The following is a 15657-nucleotide window of genomic DNA, read 5'->3' as shown; positions in this document are numbered from 1 at the left end:
CTGTTACAACTGTGGCTTTGCTAGTTTTTTATTCATTTAATTCCAAGAAAAATGAAATAAGCACATCTTACATTAAATAAGTGCCTAGGGTATGCAGAGAATTAGCCTATATAAGTAAAAACACTTCGGGCCTATTTTTTAAAAGATATTTCATCAAACACAAGTGAACACAATTTCTTTAAACTTTGGTGAAACCTCTTATATTAAGGATGTCGAGTTCTCCTTTTTACACTCAAACTGTGATACAATCAGAAAGTTGAGTACAGAAATATAATTGCAGAGAAATAAGAAGCTCCTAGGTGATGTTATTTTCTCTACAGTCTAGTGTGCTTATTATTACTGTGTTGAAAACCTTTGTTCTCAAACTAATAATGAATGTACAGATATGATAGTAACAGTTCTCTAAGAGGTAACCTTTAATGCAACCTTTTAGCCCCTTTAGAAGGGATGCACACAGTGATGTTTTTTTCCTAGGCTCAAAGCTGAGTACTCTATCATTTTAATAATCTTTTAGGTAATCCTATGACAATTCTACCAACAAGTTTCCTCAAACAATCCCCCACCTAGCCATCACCCCTATGTTCTACTTGTTTATATTCCCTTCACCCTTTCCTCTCTTATTATCACTGATATCTCTGCTTGTACTTGAAAGTAAAAAGCAATTCCAGATTGCAGCAAACTCAGTGGCCCTGCTCCATAGCTCCTGTAGAAGAGCGACAGAAGGGGAGAAAGGTGAAAGATGTAAAGGATCATCATGGGTTGAGATCAGGCACTACCAGAAGCCTCGCTTGTCTTTTTAAAATAGGCTCGGTGGACATGTTCCCAGCAGTAAGTCTTCACTGGCTTGGAAAACAGATGTACTATTTCACAAACACCACTGTGTTTGAGTTTCTAGAGGCTACCCAGGCCAAGAAGACATCCCTAAAAAAGAAAAAGATACACACAAACTTAGAATTATAGCCTAGGTATGTTTTTTTAAAACTCTGTCTTAAACAAATAGGTTGATAGATATCACCTAAATAAGAATATAAGGGCAATAGGCCTAGAAGTCAGAAGTATAGCCAATCCTAATTTAAAGGATTTGAGATAGGAAATACCAATGCCTTGTTTCGTGGATGTAGATCAGTCTCAGGAAAACTGGGGAAATGGGCAGATTCGGAACTTCTTCCCTTTGCCCCATACTTAGCATTTTATTGTGCTACTTACCACCTATCCATCCTCAAACTCTAATTCATTACCTAAGTGGTCTGGTTTGCACTGACGAGATAAACTATACTAATATTCAGTCACCAACAACTTGATGTGTCATAGTTTCAAAATGAACACGTAGAGTTAACGTGGTAATTGAAAAGTGTGACCTGCTAATCATGTCATCTTTGTCTGTACAGCAAATGTAAGCTCTTTTTAAGGAGGGACACTTTTCTAGTAGCTTCTGTGATCAGACATACATAGCAACCTACTCTACCTAAGGTAAGGTGATACTGATTATATGCTCAGATCCCATGTTATTCCAACAGTTGATTTAGCCATACATTAATTATAAGAAGGGAACTATAAGCTCACCTGCAGTGCTTCACCACGCATTCATTGCTGCAGTACTCATTGTCCCAGTCCTTACTCACAACGGGAGGGTTTTCACAGCCGGACCTCACACATCGAGGCTGGGGTGAAAGTGTCATGGGAGACCCACTCACCAATTCAACATCCATTTGAGAAGGAGACTCAACCTATGAGAGGAAGAGAGCATCAAAGACGGACTAGATTGCTACCTAGCCAGCCAGGCAGCTAGTCAAATTAACTCTGTGATCCAGTGCAGCAACACATGTTACAGTCCCTCACAGGTAGGGGTAAAGTTCCAAAGGAAGGTGAATTCTTGGTCTCACTCCAAATCCAGCTTTAGAATTTTGTCATCCAGACTGACATGATGCTTCCCATCAGGGGAATGCTGGTCATAATGCTAGTGTTTAATCTTAACCTATCACTAACTTTATTCTACACAGAGGAATAATATTCCTCTGAAAATATCAATTCAAAAGTAGGAGTAGAGGTTGGGGTCACCTCAACTAAGATCAGAGGGACTAAGAGAAGATAAACTTTCGAGATCCATAGTTCCTGATTTTGCAGGATGGGGTGGTTTTGTTGTTGTTGTTTTTTTTAATTGTTTCTCATGTTGCTGTATGGCAGAAACCAACACAGTATTGTAAAGCAGTTATCCTCCAATTAAAAAAAAAAATGGCCCACATCAAAAAAACATTGTTTCATTAGTTACAAAGCTAGGATCACAAATAGACCCAGATTTCAAGTTAAAGTAGGGTAAATTGGCATCTATCTCTTTGGAAAGACTCATTGATATGTACTAGCTGAATTTTTCTACCTATATCCCCTACCCATCCCTTTACTTAAAACATAAGCCAAGCAGTCAACGTTTGGCAGAAGTGGAAGAATTTGTCTCTATAGCTTTGGATCCTGGTGTAGACACTTGAAAAGTAACTATGCTTAGGCTGTATCTTTACTTGAATTACAGTATTACTTCTGCTGAGTTAAGGAGTAATCTAGGGCAGAAGGGCCTCTTAATGTTGCTTCTCAAGAACACTACAGAGTATCTTCGCTGGGACAATTCAGTTGTAAGCAAATGTCCTCTATAGGATATTTTGTATTCCTCCTCAGGCATTAAATGCTACTAGCAACTCCTGCTTTTATTGTATCAACCAAAGTGCTTTCACTGATCTAGAGCAAATACCTGAAAACAGAGTCTCACCTCAGGAACTACATCTGTGATCATTTCACAGATTGTCTCAGGAGTGGTCTCCTCCACTGTATGGGTCTCAGGGCTGTTGTTCACAGGCTGCTCTGGACTACTTTCTACAGGTGGTGGAACTAAGGTAGTCTGCATTTTCAGAGTGGGTGGAGGCACAATCTTGACCTGTAGTGGAGGTGGCTGTTGCTGTAGGTTGATTCGAAATTTCTGAGGTGGAGGCTGTTGCATGGCCTGGAGTGGGGGAGGCTGTTGGAGAATGGTTACTTGCTGCTGAGTGGGGGGTTGAGGCATCTGCTGTAATGGAGGGGGCTGTAGTCGGGGTGGAGGTAGTTGCATAGAAGCTGCTGCTGCTGCTGCTGCCTGCAACACCGATCGAGTGACAATCTGGGCTTGTTGACTGGGCTGGATAGTAGCTGTACTGGTTTGGCCAAGTTGGAGACCCCGAGAGGTCACCACTGTGGCTGGGATAACAGTAACCATCCCGCCTTGAGACATAGTAATAGAAGAGGGCAACATCTGTTTGGTAATAATCAACTTGGTAATATTGGGCTGACCCCCAGCCCCAGAAGATGCCTGGTTTGCCACATAGGATGAAAGAGTGGAATTGACAACAATGGAAGGAGACAGGGCAGGGGGCTCTGTTGAGGCTGGTGCTGGAGATGCTGGGTCAGCAGCAGCCACAGGAGGTGGAGAAGGAGTCTGTGATGGTGGCGCTGGGTCCATGTCCACAGTTTCCACAGTGGCCTAAAAGAAGATGAAAAAAAAATCAGGACATTTATCCTCTTTCCCAGGGTATGTTCACCCTAATCACCTTCCAAGAAAAGAATACATTACAGGTGGTAGGTAAAGAAAGAAAGAAAAGAAAAATGGGCAGCCATGTGTGCTACTTGGCTAAAGTAAACAATGACAATATCAAACTCAGAAAGACAGACTGTTCGGAGAGTTTTATGATGGAAACAAATGGGAAACCTGTTATATACTATTAAGCTTTAATACTACATAGTATTAATAGATTCCACAGATTTTTTTGGTGGTATTTACTTCTTATAAATGCTAATAAGCAGCTCAAAAACCTGTTTATTGGTTTAAATATACATCTATCCCAGTCCTCTTACCTGACACTCTTGATTATCTTTATAAGCAGCCAAAGCCTTCAGATACTCTTTCTTGGCAGCTTCAGTTTTCCTCTTATATACCTGCATGAAAGAAGCTCCTTTAAAAGTCCATATACTCATAGAAAAGACTAATAATCCTGTATTATTCATCAATGAAAGACAATTCATCTTAGTGTAAATATTGACAACCCTTCTTAGGTGAATACACTTCTGAAAACTAGTACTCAAGACAGCCTCCATGGCAGACTTGTATATGAAAGTCAGCCAATCAACAGTAGGCTTGCAGAATAACTACACTTCTAAAGCTAATAGCAACTACTGCCCACACTTCTGTAACCAACACAAATCCTGACCCCCTAACTACATGATAAAATCAGTAGTCTGCTTAGTCTGGGATCATGTCTACCCAGTCAGTATATACTCTCCCTCTTAAGGAATGTGGTAAACTGTAATGATGGCCACAATTCTTCCTGTTCTGTGTACCTAGTCTTCCATTAACAAATGAAACCTATTTCCCCTTCCTTTGAATTTGGGCTAGCTCTCTGAGTTGCTTTAACCATTAGAATGTGGCTGAATTGACACAGAGAATTTGGGGGCACCTGTTTTTGTTCTCTTGGAACACTGCTCTAAGCCTGCCAGTGTAAAGAAGTCAGTCTAGCCTATTTGGAGGATGAGAGACCATGCGAAAGAGACCAAGGCGTTTAAGCCAACAGGTAGCACCAACTGCCAGACATGGCAGCAAGGTCATCTTGAACAGCCATATCAGGCTGTTGTTTGTGAGTACAACTCCAGGAATAAACCCAGGTAAGAACACCAAGAAAACCACCTAACCAGTTTACAGAATCATAATAAGTAATAAATTACTTCTGTCTTAAGCTACTAAATTTCTGGTGGTTTAGTGAGCAACACATAACTGATATAAATTATCTAATAAATTCAGTTTTTGTTTTAAGATTAAGTAGCAAATAACACCTGTTGAGTCTAGGGTAATGATAATTACACTCATCTGTAATTTCAATTGTATATTTATGTAGTACCACAATTTTCATTTGTTTAATTCAGCTTAAATTTAGGGAGGTTAACTATAGTTCTCAAGTTTATATGAGGCCAATGAAAAACTCCAAACTTGGCTGTGGATTCAGTGTTTTTTATAATAATTTTTATGTAGGTATTTTGGATTCAGTGTATGGCTGCAATTTTTAAGACATATGATCTTGAATCCCATTAATAAAGAGCTGATATTAAACAACATCTGAGAAAGTTAAAGCTTAGGTTTAATCCCCTTGCCTTTTTTTTAAACCAATTTTTACAGTTATTTCGCTGCACCAGGTTTTAGTTGCGGCATGTGGGGTCTAGTTCCCTGACCAGGGATTGAACCTGGCTCCACTGCATCTGAAGCGTGGCGTCTCAGCCACTGGACCAGCATGGAGGTCCCTATCCCCCTTCTTCTTAAGAACTTCTATAACATTGTTCCTCATTATTTGCTCACCTGTTTTTGCTCTTCTCCAAGACTGTCCCACATAGAAGCCACAATTTTTGAAACCTCCCCAAAAGTGGCATTGGGATTCTGTCCCTTGATGGCAGCCTGTGTGTCACGAAAGAATAAAGCATATGCTGAAACTGGTTTTTGAGGTTCATTAGGATCTTTCTTTTTTCTCTTCTTTGGAGCCTTCTGCTTTTTCCCTGCTTCCACCACAACTGTTTTCTGGCTGGGAGGTTGCTGTGAGGAGAAAAGAGACAGAATTATGATGGAAGTATCACATCTGGAGAACTCACAGAAAAGGACTTTTAGATGGGGTAAACTAGTCATAGGAATGGAATTTTCAGAAATGCTAAATAAAAATAGAGGCAAGAGGATTAAGGCTTTAGTAAAGTATGTGAGAACAGATAAGTATGGGGATTGGAAAAAGCATTATAAACTGTAAATTAAGAGGCAGGACCCCATAACCAGGAAAGAGCAGAGAAATGGCAGGGCAGTAGGAGAGAAAACTTAGTAGGATCTGTATGTCAAAGGTTCTATCCCAGTGTAACATGGCAGATTTGATTTTGGCAGAGAATGCCTTACCCTCCGGAATTCCTCAACACCATCCTCATGAAGTGAACTTGTAGGTGAAGGGGTGGTTGAAAGACGATCCTCAGGTGACTGGGCAGGTGGCAGGATGGTGCCACCCCCTAAGCTCAGACCAAGTTGAGAACTCAGTTCTGACTGATCAATGGTGGTCAACTGGCTATGCCCCATCAAGCCAGATGTCATGTCTGTCATTGGTACATCAATTGTAACAGGTGGGTTGGCACTATACTGAGTTCCTATAGAATGATCCAAGTCCTGAGAGAAGCAGAAGGACAAATTAAACAGTAAATACAAAAAACACCACCTTTCCCTTCCCTGCACCTGAATTCAGGACAGTTTATAAACCCTCTGCTTACCCAGAATGCATCATCATTTAAACAAACATCAAATAATTTATCTACATATAAAACATACTAAGCTTTTTAATAAGTAGAGAAATTACAGGTTGAATACTAAGTCACTTATTTGTACTCAAAGGCCTATTCCAAAACAACTAAAAACAGCCAAAGAAGTCTTAATCTTGGACAAGTTCAGATCAAGTAAATCATTCAGTAATCTGGAGATAGTGATGACACACTGGGGAAAGAAAACCTTTCTCCCTGTACCCTCCTAAATAATGGCTGTTAAAGTTCAATGCACAGGCAAATCAGAGTAAAGCCAATGTGAGAAGAGATGTCTGGCATCAAGTGTAATGTGTGTCGATGTGCTGATGAGATGTGCTAGAAGCCCAATACACTGATTTATAACACATATTAATCCACTTAATCCACTCATGGTTCAGACAGGTTTTGAATACACCCCTCAACATACCAGCAATCACACTCATTTGAATCGTAGAATGTGAAAGCCATAATGTAATAGGGAAAAAACTTTTCTTTCAAAAATACAATAAATAATTTTCATTTCAGGGTTAACATTGGACATTTTACAATTTTAAAACATGTTTCAAATAAAATTGATTCAGATGATAAATCTCACTTATTCAAGGGAAGTGGGGTCTTTATTAGTGAGCCTTTAGTCAGAAGAATGAAAAATAAGTAATACCCAAGGGAATTAAGTAGGGCATACAGAGTCACTTGTATCTTCCCTAACACCATGCCCATGAAGTTGGGGAAGCCTGATAATGTCTTGCCCCTTACCATGGTCAAGCCCCCACTCAGGAGCCCCCCGCCCTGCTCCATCAAGCCATGGGTCATGCCCACAGGCATGTCCAACGTCTGGACCCCATACTGGGCTGAAAAGCTGCCATCCTGAGAGGAGGAAGGGTCTGCCAGGTCATCAAAGTGGCCAACCACATCCGAGACAGCCAATGAAGGATCAGAATCCAAGGAGATAGGTGGGATTTCAAATTCCTCATCACCCAGGCTTGGTGTGTGGAAAGTCTGTAGGGAGGGAAAAAAGGAAAAAGATTTAGTGGAAAGAGGAAGAATTGCATACTGCTAAGCGAAGAACGTGCCTAAGTACTAGACATTCTTAGTGTACTTCTTTTCAGCCTGGATCCCATTTTTGTTATCAATATCTTAGGACTTAATTTTAAAAATAAGAATCTTCTTCCTCATATCTTTGGCCATATGTCATGTACAAAGCTGCTAATATCAATCACAGTTTTCAATTCATTTATCTCTTTTCTACCTTTACCATCTTGGTTGTCCTAAATTATTTTGCCTGTTGGTCTAATGAATGATTCTTTCAGCACCATTAGTAAGGACCCAACCTTTAAAACCTGTTTTGTTATGATGCTTAAAATCTGTCTGAAGATTCTAGGATACAGCAATTATTTCATAATTACTACACCAGAACTATTAGACCACAGAAATTCACTGTCAACCACACAATTAGACTTTGTTGTTTTAGGATCCTGTGAAGCAGATCCTAAAAGGAACTGTCAGGGGGACCTCATGGACTTCTAAAATATATGCACTTGAGAGTTTCCTACCTCTTTTCCATTTCAGAAATCATAATTTGTACAAAATTCCCATATGTACAGGACTTTCAGAAAACCCAACAATGCCAGCCAAAATAAGGATAACAGTGAGGAGAAAAACCTTCATAAGAGATATAGCCAGAGGGCAAACTGGTTCTCTAACAGTTCCTGAACATATTCCTGTCTTGCTCTGAACAAGCCTTTCTGCAAAAGAGGAAGAAAAAGATTACTCCAGCTGGAAGACCCAATCGCTTCCTCCTAATCCAACTACAATAATAATATACTCTTTCTACTCAGTGGTAAAGAACCTGCCTGCTAATGCTGGAGACACAGGAGACTCAGGTTCGATTTCTGGGTTGGGAGGATCCCCCAGAGAAGAAAATGGCAACTCACTCCAGTGTTCTTGCCTGGGAAGTCCCACAGGCAGAGGAGCCTGGCGGGCTACAGTCCATGGCTCACAAGTAGTCAAACAGAACTGAGTGACTGAGAGTGCAGGCATGCACTCTGAATGAGGCCACCATTCACAGAGGTAACAGATCAATGTCTGACTTAAAATACATTAAATGCTATGGTTTCTTTTGATACTAAAAAACTAAAAATGGCAACATCTGCAGCAACAGAGTATTAATAACAACAGCAAATAGAGCATTAAAATAAAAGCAAGAGACTTTTGTGTCACAGAGATCTGGGTTCAAGTCCCTTCTCTGCCACTTACTATATGACCTCAAATGGGTTTTCCTAATTTATAAAATCAGAGTTGTAATCTCCTTATATGGTTATTAGGAGGACTAATGAGATTTACTACACAAACGTTAGTCACATGGCCCTGATATATATAATTAATATCCTAATTGTTAGCTTGTCACCTACCCCAGCCAATTATCACAGATTGTTGGAATTTCAGAAACTTTACATTTTATCAACCTGTCATATGACACAATAAATATTAACTGATTCATATGAAATTCAGTAGATACCCACAGGTATTTTTTTTCTTTTCCATAATTAAGTAAGGTATCTCAAGCAGGATTTTAAAAAGGCAGACGAACCAGAGATCAAATTGCTAACATCCACTGGATCACAGAAAAAGCAACAGAATTTCAGAAAAACATCTATTTCTGCTTCACTGACTACGATAAAGCCTTTGACTGTGTGGATAACAACAAACTGTGGGAAATTCTGAAAAAGACACCACCAGACCACCTGACCTGCCTCCTGAGAAACCTGTACGCAGGTCAAGAAGCAACAGTTAAAACCAGACATGGAACAAAGAACTGGTTCCAAATTGGGAAAGGAGTATGTCAAGGCTGTATATTGTCATTCTGCCTATTTCACTTATATGCAGAGTATATCATGCAAAATGCCGGGCTGGATGAAGCATAAGCTGGAAACAAGATTGCCAAGAGAAATATCAATAACCTCAGATATGCAGAAGACACCACCCTTATGGCAGAAAGCGAAGAGGAACTAAAGAACCTCTCAATGAACATGAAAGAGGAGAGTGAAAAAGCTGGCTTAAAACTCAACATTCAAATAACAAAAATCATGGCATCTAGTCCCATCACTTCATGGCAAATGGATGGGGAAACAATGGAACAGTGACAGACTTTATTTTCTTGGGCTCCTGAATCACTGCAGATGGTGACTGCAGCCATGAAATTAAAAGACACTTGCTCCTTGCAAGAAAAGCTATGACCAACCTAGAAAGCATGTTAAAAAGTAGAGACGTTACTTTGCCGACAAAGGTCCATCTAGTCAAAGCTATGGTTTTTCCCGTAGTCATGTATGGATGTGAGAGTTGGACCATAAAGAAGGCTAAGCACCGATGAGTTGATGCTTTTGAACTATGGTGTTGGAGAAGACTCTTGAGAGTCCCTTGGACTCCTAGGAGATCAAACCAGTCAATTCTAAAGGAAATCAGTCCTGAATATTCATTGGAAGGACTGATGCTGAAGCTAAAGCTTCAATACTTTGACCACCTGATGAGAAAAGCTGACTCACTGGGAAAGACCCTGATGGTGTGACAGATTGAAGACAGGAGGAGAAGGGGATGACAGAGGATGAGACGGTTGAATGGCATCACTGACTCAATGGACATGAGTTAGAGCAAGCTCCAGGAGACGGTGAAGGAAAGGGAAGCCTGGCATGCTGCAGTCCACGGGGTCACAAAAAGTGGACACAACTGAGCAAGTGAACAATAACAACAACATTCTTTAAGAATTCCTCAAGGTTTTTCCAGACCTAGAAAGGATCTCACCAATATCACCATTTTTAATTTTGATAGAATATTTCCAGCTATTAAAACTAGGGAGAGAGTATGTCTGTGAAATTTCTCTGAAATCACACTGGGAAACAGAAAAAAGTTTCCTAGAAGACAAAAAGATACGTATATCGCTTCATTTCTATATTTTCCTCCTCCAAGAGCCTTACTATTTAGCATGGTAAACATTTGCAATAACACGAGGGAAGCATAAAGAGCACGGGAGCAGACAATTGAGGAAAAACTAAAACTCTCCCTAAGAACTGAACTTTCTTCAGTACACAAATCATACTTTTTCTTATTGTGTGGAAGTTCTTAACTTCAGTCCATGACTCTGAGATTTCAGTTCATGTGAGCATTTTTCAGGAAAAAGAGTATAAAGACTTTTACCAAATTCTGATATAAACAAACAAAAGTTACAGTGACAGGAAGGATCCAGAGAAACATTTATTGTATTAGATCAACAGTTGTAAAATAGTGGTTTACAATTTTTTAAGAAGATACAGGTTGCTTTGGTAAAGCAAAAGATGACCATCCTTTTCTGCTTACCACAACAAATAAGTAAAGTAACTCTGCTGATATGAAAATGATACTATTTGTTAATGAGAACTGAAAAAAGAATAAAAATTCATACAAAAGACCAGTGTTCTACAAAGGACTAGCCCTCATAAACCATCTGGAGTATTCTCATGAACTACAGGAAACACCAAGGAAGCAGAGATTTCACTGTATCAATTAACAAGGCTTTCTTTCTATGTACCACCCACTGGAATATGGAAACAGCTTTGTTATTCTGCATCCATGGCTTTAATCGTGTTTTGTTTTTTGTTACTTTGTTTCTTCCTTTAAAAAGGAAGAGTAAAATAACTGCAATGATCAAGAATACAGAAGGGGAAACCATGTGTTAGAATAGAGATCTACTCTAAAGCTTTTACTACCACAAACTATTGGTAAGATTATTAGATAATGAACATCTAAAGTTCTTTTATTTCAGTGGACTCACTATATAACTAAATCATAAACTCTAGCTTGTCAAATATAAAACATAAAACTGTAGCAAATATTAAAGTCAAACTAAGTGACGTGGACACAGAAAGAGGAAACAGAAACATGATTTCCCTCCCTTCTCAACTCAACTTTCATTTCCTTCTGTTAAATTCCTGGGGCTTTATGAAGAAGAAAGCAGTTTGGGAATTATAGTTTATAAGCAAGGATTATAAAGGTTTAGCTATCTAGGGAACTAAAAAAATTTAAAATACCATTTTCCTACCTTTTCACATTCCTCCATACCAAAACACACAATCCAGTATTTAAGTAATTTCTTGTGTAGATCATTCATTTTAAGGAAAAGTTCTTTTAATCAAACACCGATTTATTCAACAATACATTGGTCCTATGGATTATTAAAATAGTTTAATTGTTCTTAAAAATTGACATAGTAATGAAAATTTAACTATTTAGTCTGAAATCATTAACTGGTTCTAATGATTACTTAGAAAATTAGGAAAATTAAGGACAGGTATCTTTATGACTGGGGCTTCTCAGATGGCGCTAGTAGTAGAGAACCTGCCTGCCAATGCAGGAGATGCAAGATCAAACACTAGTTTGATCCCTGGATCAGGAAGATCTCCTGGAGAAGGGAATGGCAACTTACTCCAGTATTCTTGCCTGGAGACTCCCATGGACAGAGGAGCCTGGTGGGCTACAGTCCATAGGGTCACAAAGAATCGCAAAGGACTGAAGCGACTTAACATGCAAGCATGCATCTTTATGACTAATTTCCCCAGAGTGCTCAAACTACAATATCATTATTTAAGTGCCAACCTAAACAAGATAAACAGAAAGATTAAACTCCTTTCAGACTATAGAGCTCTCCTAGCTCAAGCAATGCTATTAAAAATGCTAAGCCTGCCTCTCTGGACACTTAATCTTTAAAAATTATTATTTCTTATTTTATTGAGGTATATGTTATGTAGAGCACACAAATTTTAAGTATATGGCTCAATGAATTTTTACATACATTAACACCCAATTATCTACTACCCAGATAAAGATACAGAACATTTCCATCACTCTAAAAGATTTTCTCATGCTCCTTTCTAGTCAATACTCCCTCCCATCAGTACAATGGGTACCACTATTCTGATTTCTATCAGCATAGTTTAGTGCTGTCTATTCTTGATCTTAATTTAAAAAATGAACTCATATAGTGTCTACTCTTTTTTATTTGGCTTCTTTTATTCAGTAATATATTTTTGAGATCACTCAGGTTGCATTGGAGAAAGCAATGGCACCCCACTCCAGCACTCTTGCCTGGAAAATCCCATGGATGGAGGAGCCTGGTGGGCCACAGTCCATGGGGTCGCTAAGAGTCGAACAGGACTGAATGACTTCACTTTCATGCATTGGAGAAGGAAATGGAAACCCACTCCAGTGTTCTTGCCTGGAGAATCCCAGGGACAGGGGAGCCTCGTGGGCTGCCATCTATGGGGTCGCACAGAGTTGGACACGACTGAAGCAACTTAGCAGCAGCAGGTTGCATTTATTAGTAGTTCATTATTTTTTTATTGCTGTGTAGTATTCCTTTTAACAAACCTATCAGTTTATAGACATTTGTTTCCACTGTTTAGCTATATAAATCAAGTTTCTGTGGACATACATGTTTTTGATTAGTATATGCACTCATTTCTCTTATGTATATACCAAGGAGTGGAATTACCAGGTCACAGGACAACTATATTTCATGTGTAGTAGATACTGCTAGTTTTCCAAAGAGGCTGAATCAATTTATACTCTCACCAGCAATGATTAAGAGTTATCTACATGCTTGCCAACTCCTGGAATGTTCAGTCTTTTAAATTTCACCATTATGATGGGTATAAAATGGTACCTCATTGTTAATTGGCATTTCCCTGATAAGTGATGATGATACTTTTTCATATGCCTAGTGACAATTTGGATACCTTCTCTTCTGATGTGCAAGTTTAAATCTTTTGTCCATTTAAAAACTGGATTCTTTATTTCACTCTGCAGAAGTACCTGAATATACTCTGAATCTGAGCCAGATATATGTAATAAAATATCTTCTCCCAGTCTGTGAAGTGCCTATTTAATTTCTTAATGATGTCTACTGATGAAAAGTTCTTAAATTTTGGAAATTCCCTGTTGGTCTAGTGGTCAGGACTTGGCACTCTCAACTGTTTGGGCCTGGGTTCAGTCCCTGGTTGGGGAACTACAACCTGGAGAGCTGCACAGCATGGCAAAAAACAAAACAAAACAAAACAAAACACTTTATTTCAAAGAAGTCCAATTTTTTCAACTTTTTTATGATAAGTATTTTTGTGGACATTTATTTTCCTTGCAAGAAACTCTAAAAATTATCCTTCTTCTAAAGAAAAAAAATTTAATCACCTTCATCTTGTTTTAAGATATACTTGGGGTGGCACACAGTAAGACCAGAAACAACAAAAACCACAAACCAATTGAAATAAAGGAAAACAAACACACAAGAGGGGAAACAAAGGTGAAGAAGTTGTAATGGATAAGGAGAAATGGTAACGATGACAGGGCCCTAGGCTAAAGGAATTCACTGAAATTCAGATATGAACTTCTTGGCAAAAGAGTTTATAAAATTTTTTTTTCTTAAAGTAATAAAAGCAAACACAAAGGATAGACTCAAACCTGGAAAGTTCTTGATGAGGCCAATGTGAAATTTATGACACTCTAAATAAAGAAATTTAAATTGTGGAGACTTGATTCAGAAGAAATTGGTAATGATGTGCTTTCATGTGGATGAGACCAATGTGAAATCGACAACACTCCAAATAATGAAATGAAACCATGAAGATATCACTCAGAAGAAACTAACAATGAGATTGCAAAGCATCAAACAGATTTTGGTTTTATATTATTCCTAAATTTACTGCTCATTTGATTCACACTGTACTTAGGAGTGTAAAAATAAACAGTAATCACAATAAAGTTAAAAAAAAACTAATAACATACCCCTCCCCCACCCCGGCCTTGCCCATCTAATTCTCATACATGAAAGCATTAAGGTTTGTTACTGGATAAGTTCATGAATGCGTGCCAAGTCGCTTCAGTCGAGTCCAACTCTTTGCGACCCTATGGATAAATTCATTTAACAGCAATTGAGAATTCTTGATATAAAAAAAGTGATCAAATGGTTTACGCCAAGTTTGAAAACAATTTAAAATTCTCAAAAGACAGTCGAAAGTTCAAAATTTCAGTTTCAGTTTCTCAAAGACTGAATTTATTTTTGTTCCTTTTCTTCTGCCTTGTCTAAACAAATCATACATATTTACGACAACATTTCAATTAAATCTTTTCCACGAACACTAAAGGACCTTACCACGATCATTACTTCTACTTCACAACATCGTAAGAAACTATTGTTACAATCATTTGACAGCTAGGGAAACTGACACATAAGGGTGAAGTAACCTACCCAAACTCTGAGGCACTGGCAAACAGAAACGCGTGCTCTACTCAATTCCATGTTTTCTCGCAAGTATTTCCTTTCATTCTCTCACTAGCACAACAAGCTAACACTCTGTAAGTAAACATAACCATTAACTTTCTAAAAATCGCTAGGTAGGAGGATTTAATGAAACACAGACCCCTTCAATAGAGTACGGTTTAAGAATGAACACATTCCACAGTTGACATGTTAGGTAAACTCCTGCCCTTTCCCAAATTTCTTTGGCTGAAACATTCTCTCCTTACTGCGATCTCCCATTATTGTACTTGTTTCTCCTCCACGAAAGGAGACAATTTCACTCTGTACTCCAATACAGAATCGCTCTAAAATAGGTTCGCTTTTTCCAGAGTCCTGCTTTTCTGATGACAGCAGTTTTCCTGGCCTTCCGCGTAGTCCTCATAGGCTCTGAAGGCAGCTGCCACTTTTCTCCAAACATCAATAGCAGCCTCCGGTTCCCAACCCCCCGGCCCTGGCATCCGCGCTCTCCTCCCCATCACCCTATCCCACCGCTGCCTCCCACCCTCTCCACGCAGCGTCGGCAACTCATGCTCACCTCGGCCCCTGACAGGAAGGGGTGCGAGGGCCCTGTGATCGTCAGGTAATTGTCATTTCCTCCGGGAAACTGGAAACCAAAAGAAAGCCGCGGGGTTAAGTTAGGGGAAGCAGGGAGTTAGATCGGAGCGACGGATTCTGACCCATACATTATGACAACACCCCCCAAACCCCGCTCTCTCCCCTTCCGTCTGCCGCCGCTCCGCCCGGCTTCCCGCTTCTGCTTCAACCCCGTCAGCCGCGCTCTCAACGCTCAGGAGCCTACCTCCATCTTCACACAACGGCTATCACGGTCTCAGTGAACTCATCACTCCCACCGCCCCCCCTCACACAGGACACGGAACTGCCGTCACTTCCCAACGTCGTGCGTCGCTCTCCGCTGATTGGAAGGAGCGCCTTGGGGCTGTTGCGAGTCAGGCCCGGGAAGGCCGAGCGGACTGACAGGCTAGCTATCGCCTCCTGGAGCTTGGTGGGAT

At 39.6% G+C, this 15657-nt stretch overlaps 1 protein-coding gene across 1 annotated transcript; it reads right to left on the bottom strand.

Moving 5' to 3' along the window:
• Positions 1–12: 12 nt before the first annotated feature.
• TOX4 (TOX high mobility group box family member 4) lies at positions 13–15531 on the bottom strand. Its single transcript, XM_070378329.1, has 9 exons — positions 15447–15531; positions 15183–15251; positions 7084–7326; positions 5939–6199; positions 5363–5593; positions 3874–3954; positions 2759–3502; positions 1564–1727; positions 13–921 (listed from the first exon to the last, which is right to left on the bottom strand). The coding sequence occupies exons 1-9, from the start codon at positions 15450–15452 to the stop codon at positions 861–863; spliced, it is 1860 nt and encodes a 619-aa protein (XP_070234430.1). The 5' UTR covers positions 15453–15531; the 3' UTR covers positions 13–860.
• Between the last annotated feature and the right edge of the window lie 126 nt (positions 15532–15657).

Source organism: Bos mutus, chromosome 10, assembly GCF_027580195.1.
Source record: "Bos mutus isolate GX-2022 chromosome 10, NWIPB_WYAK_1.1, whole genome shotgun sequence".
In the NCBI taxonomy this organism is placed as follows: domain Eukaryota; kingdom Metazoa; phylum Chordata; class Mammalia; order Artiodactyla; family Bovidae; genus Bos; species Bos mutus.
The sequence above is the reverse complement of the archived record's forward strand: the minus strand, read 5'-3'. Positions and strand labels throughout refer to the sequence as shown.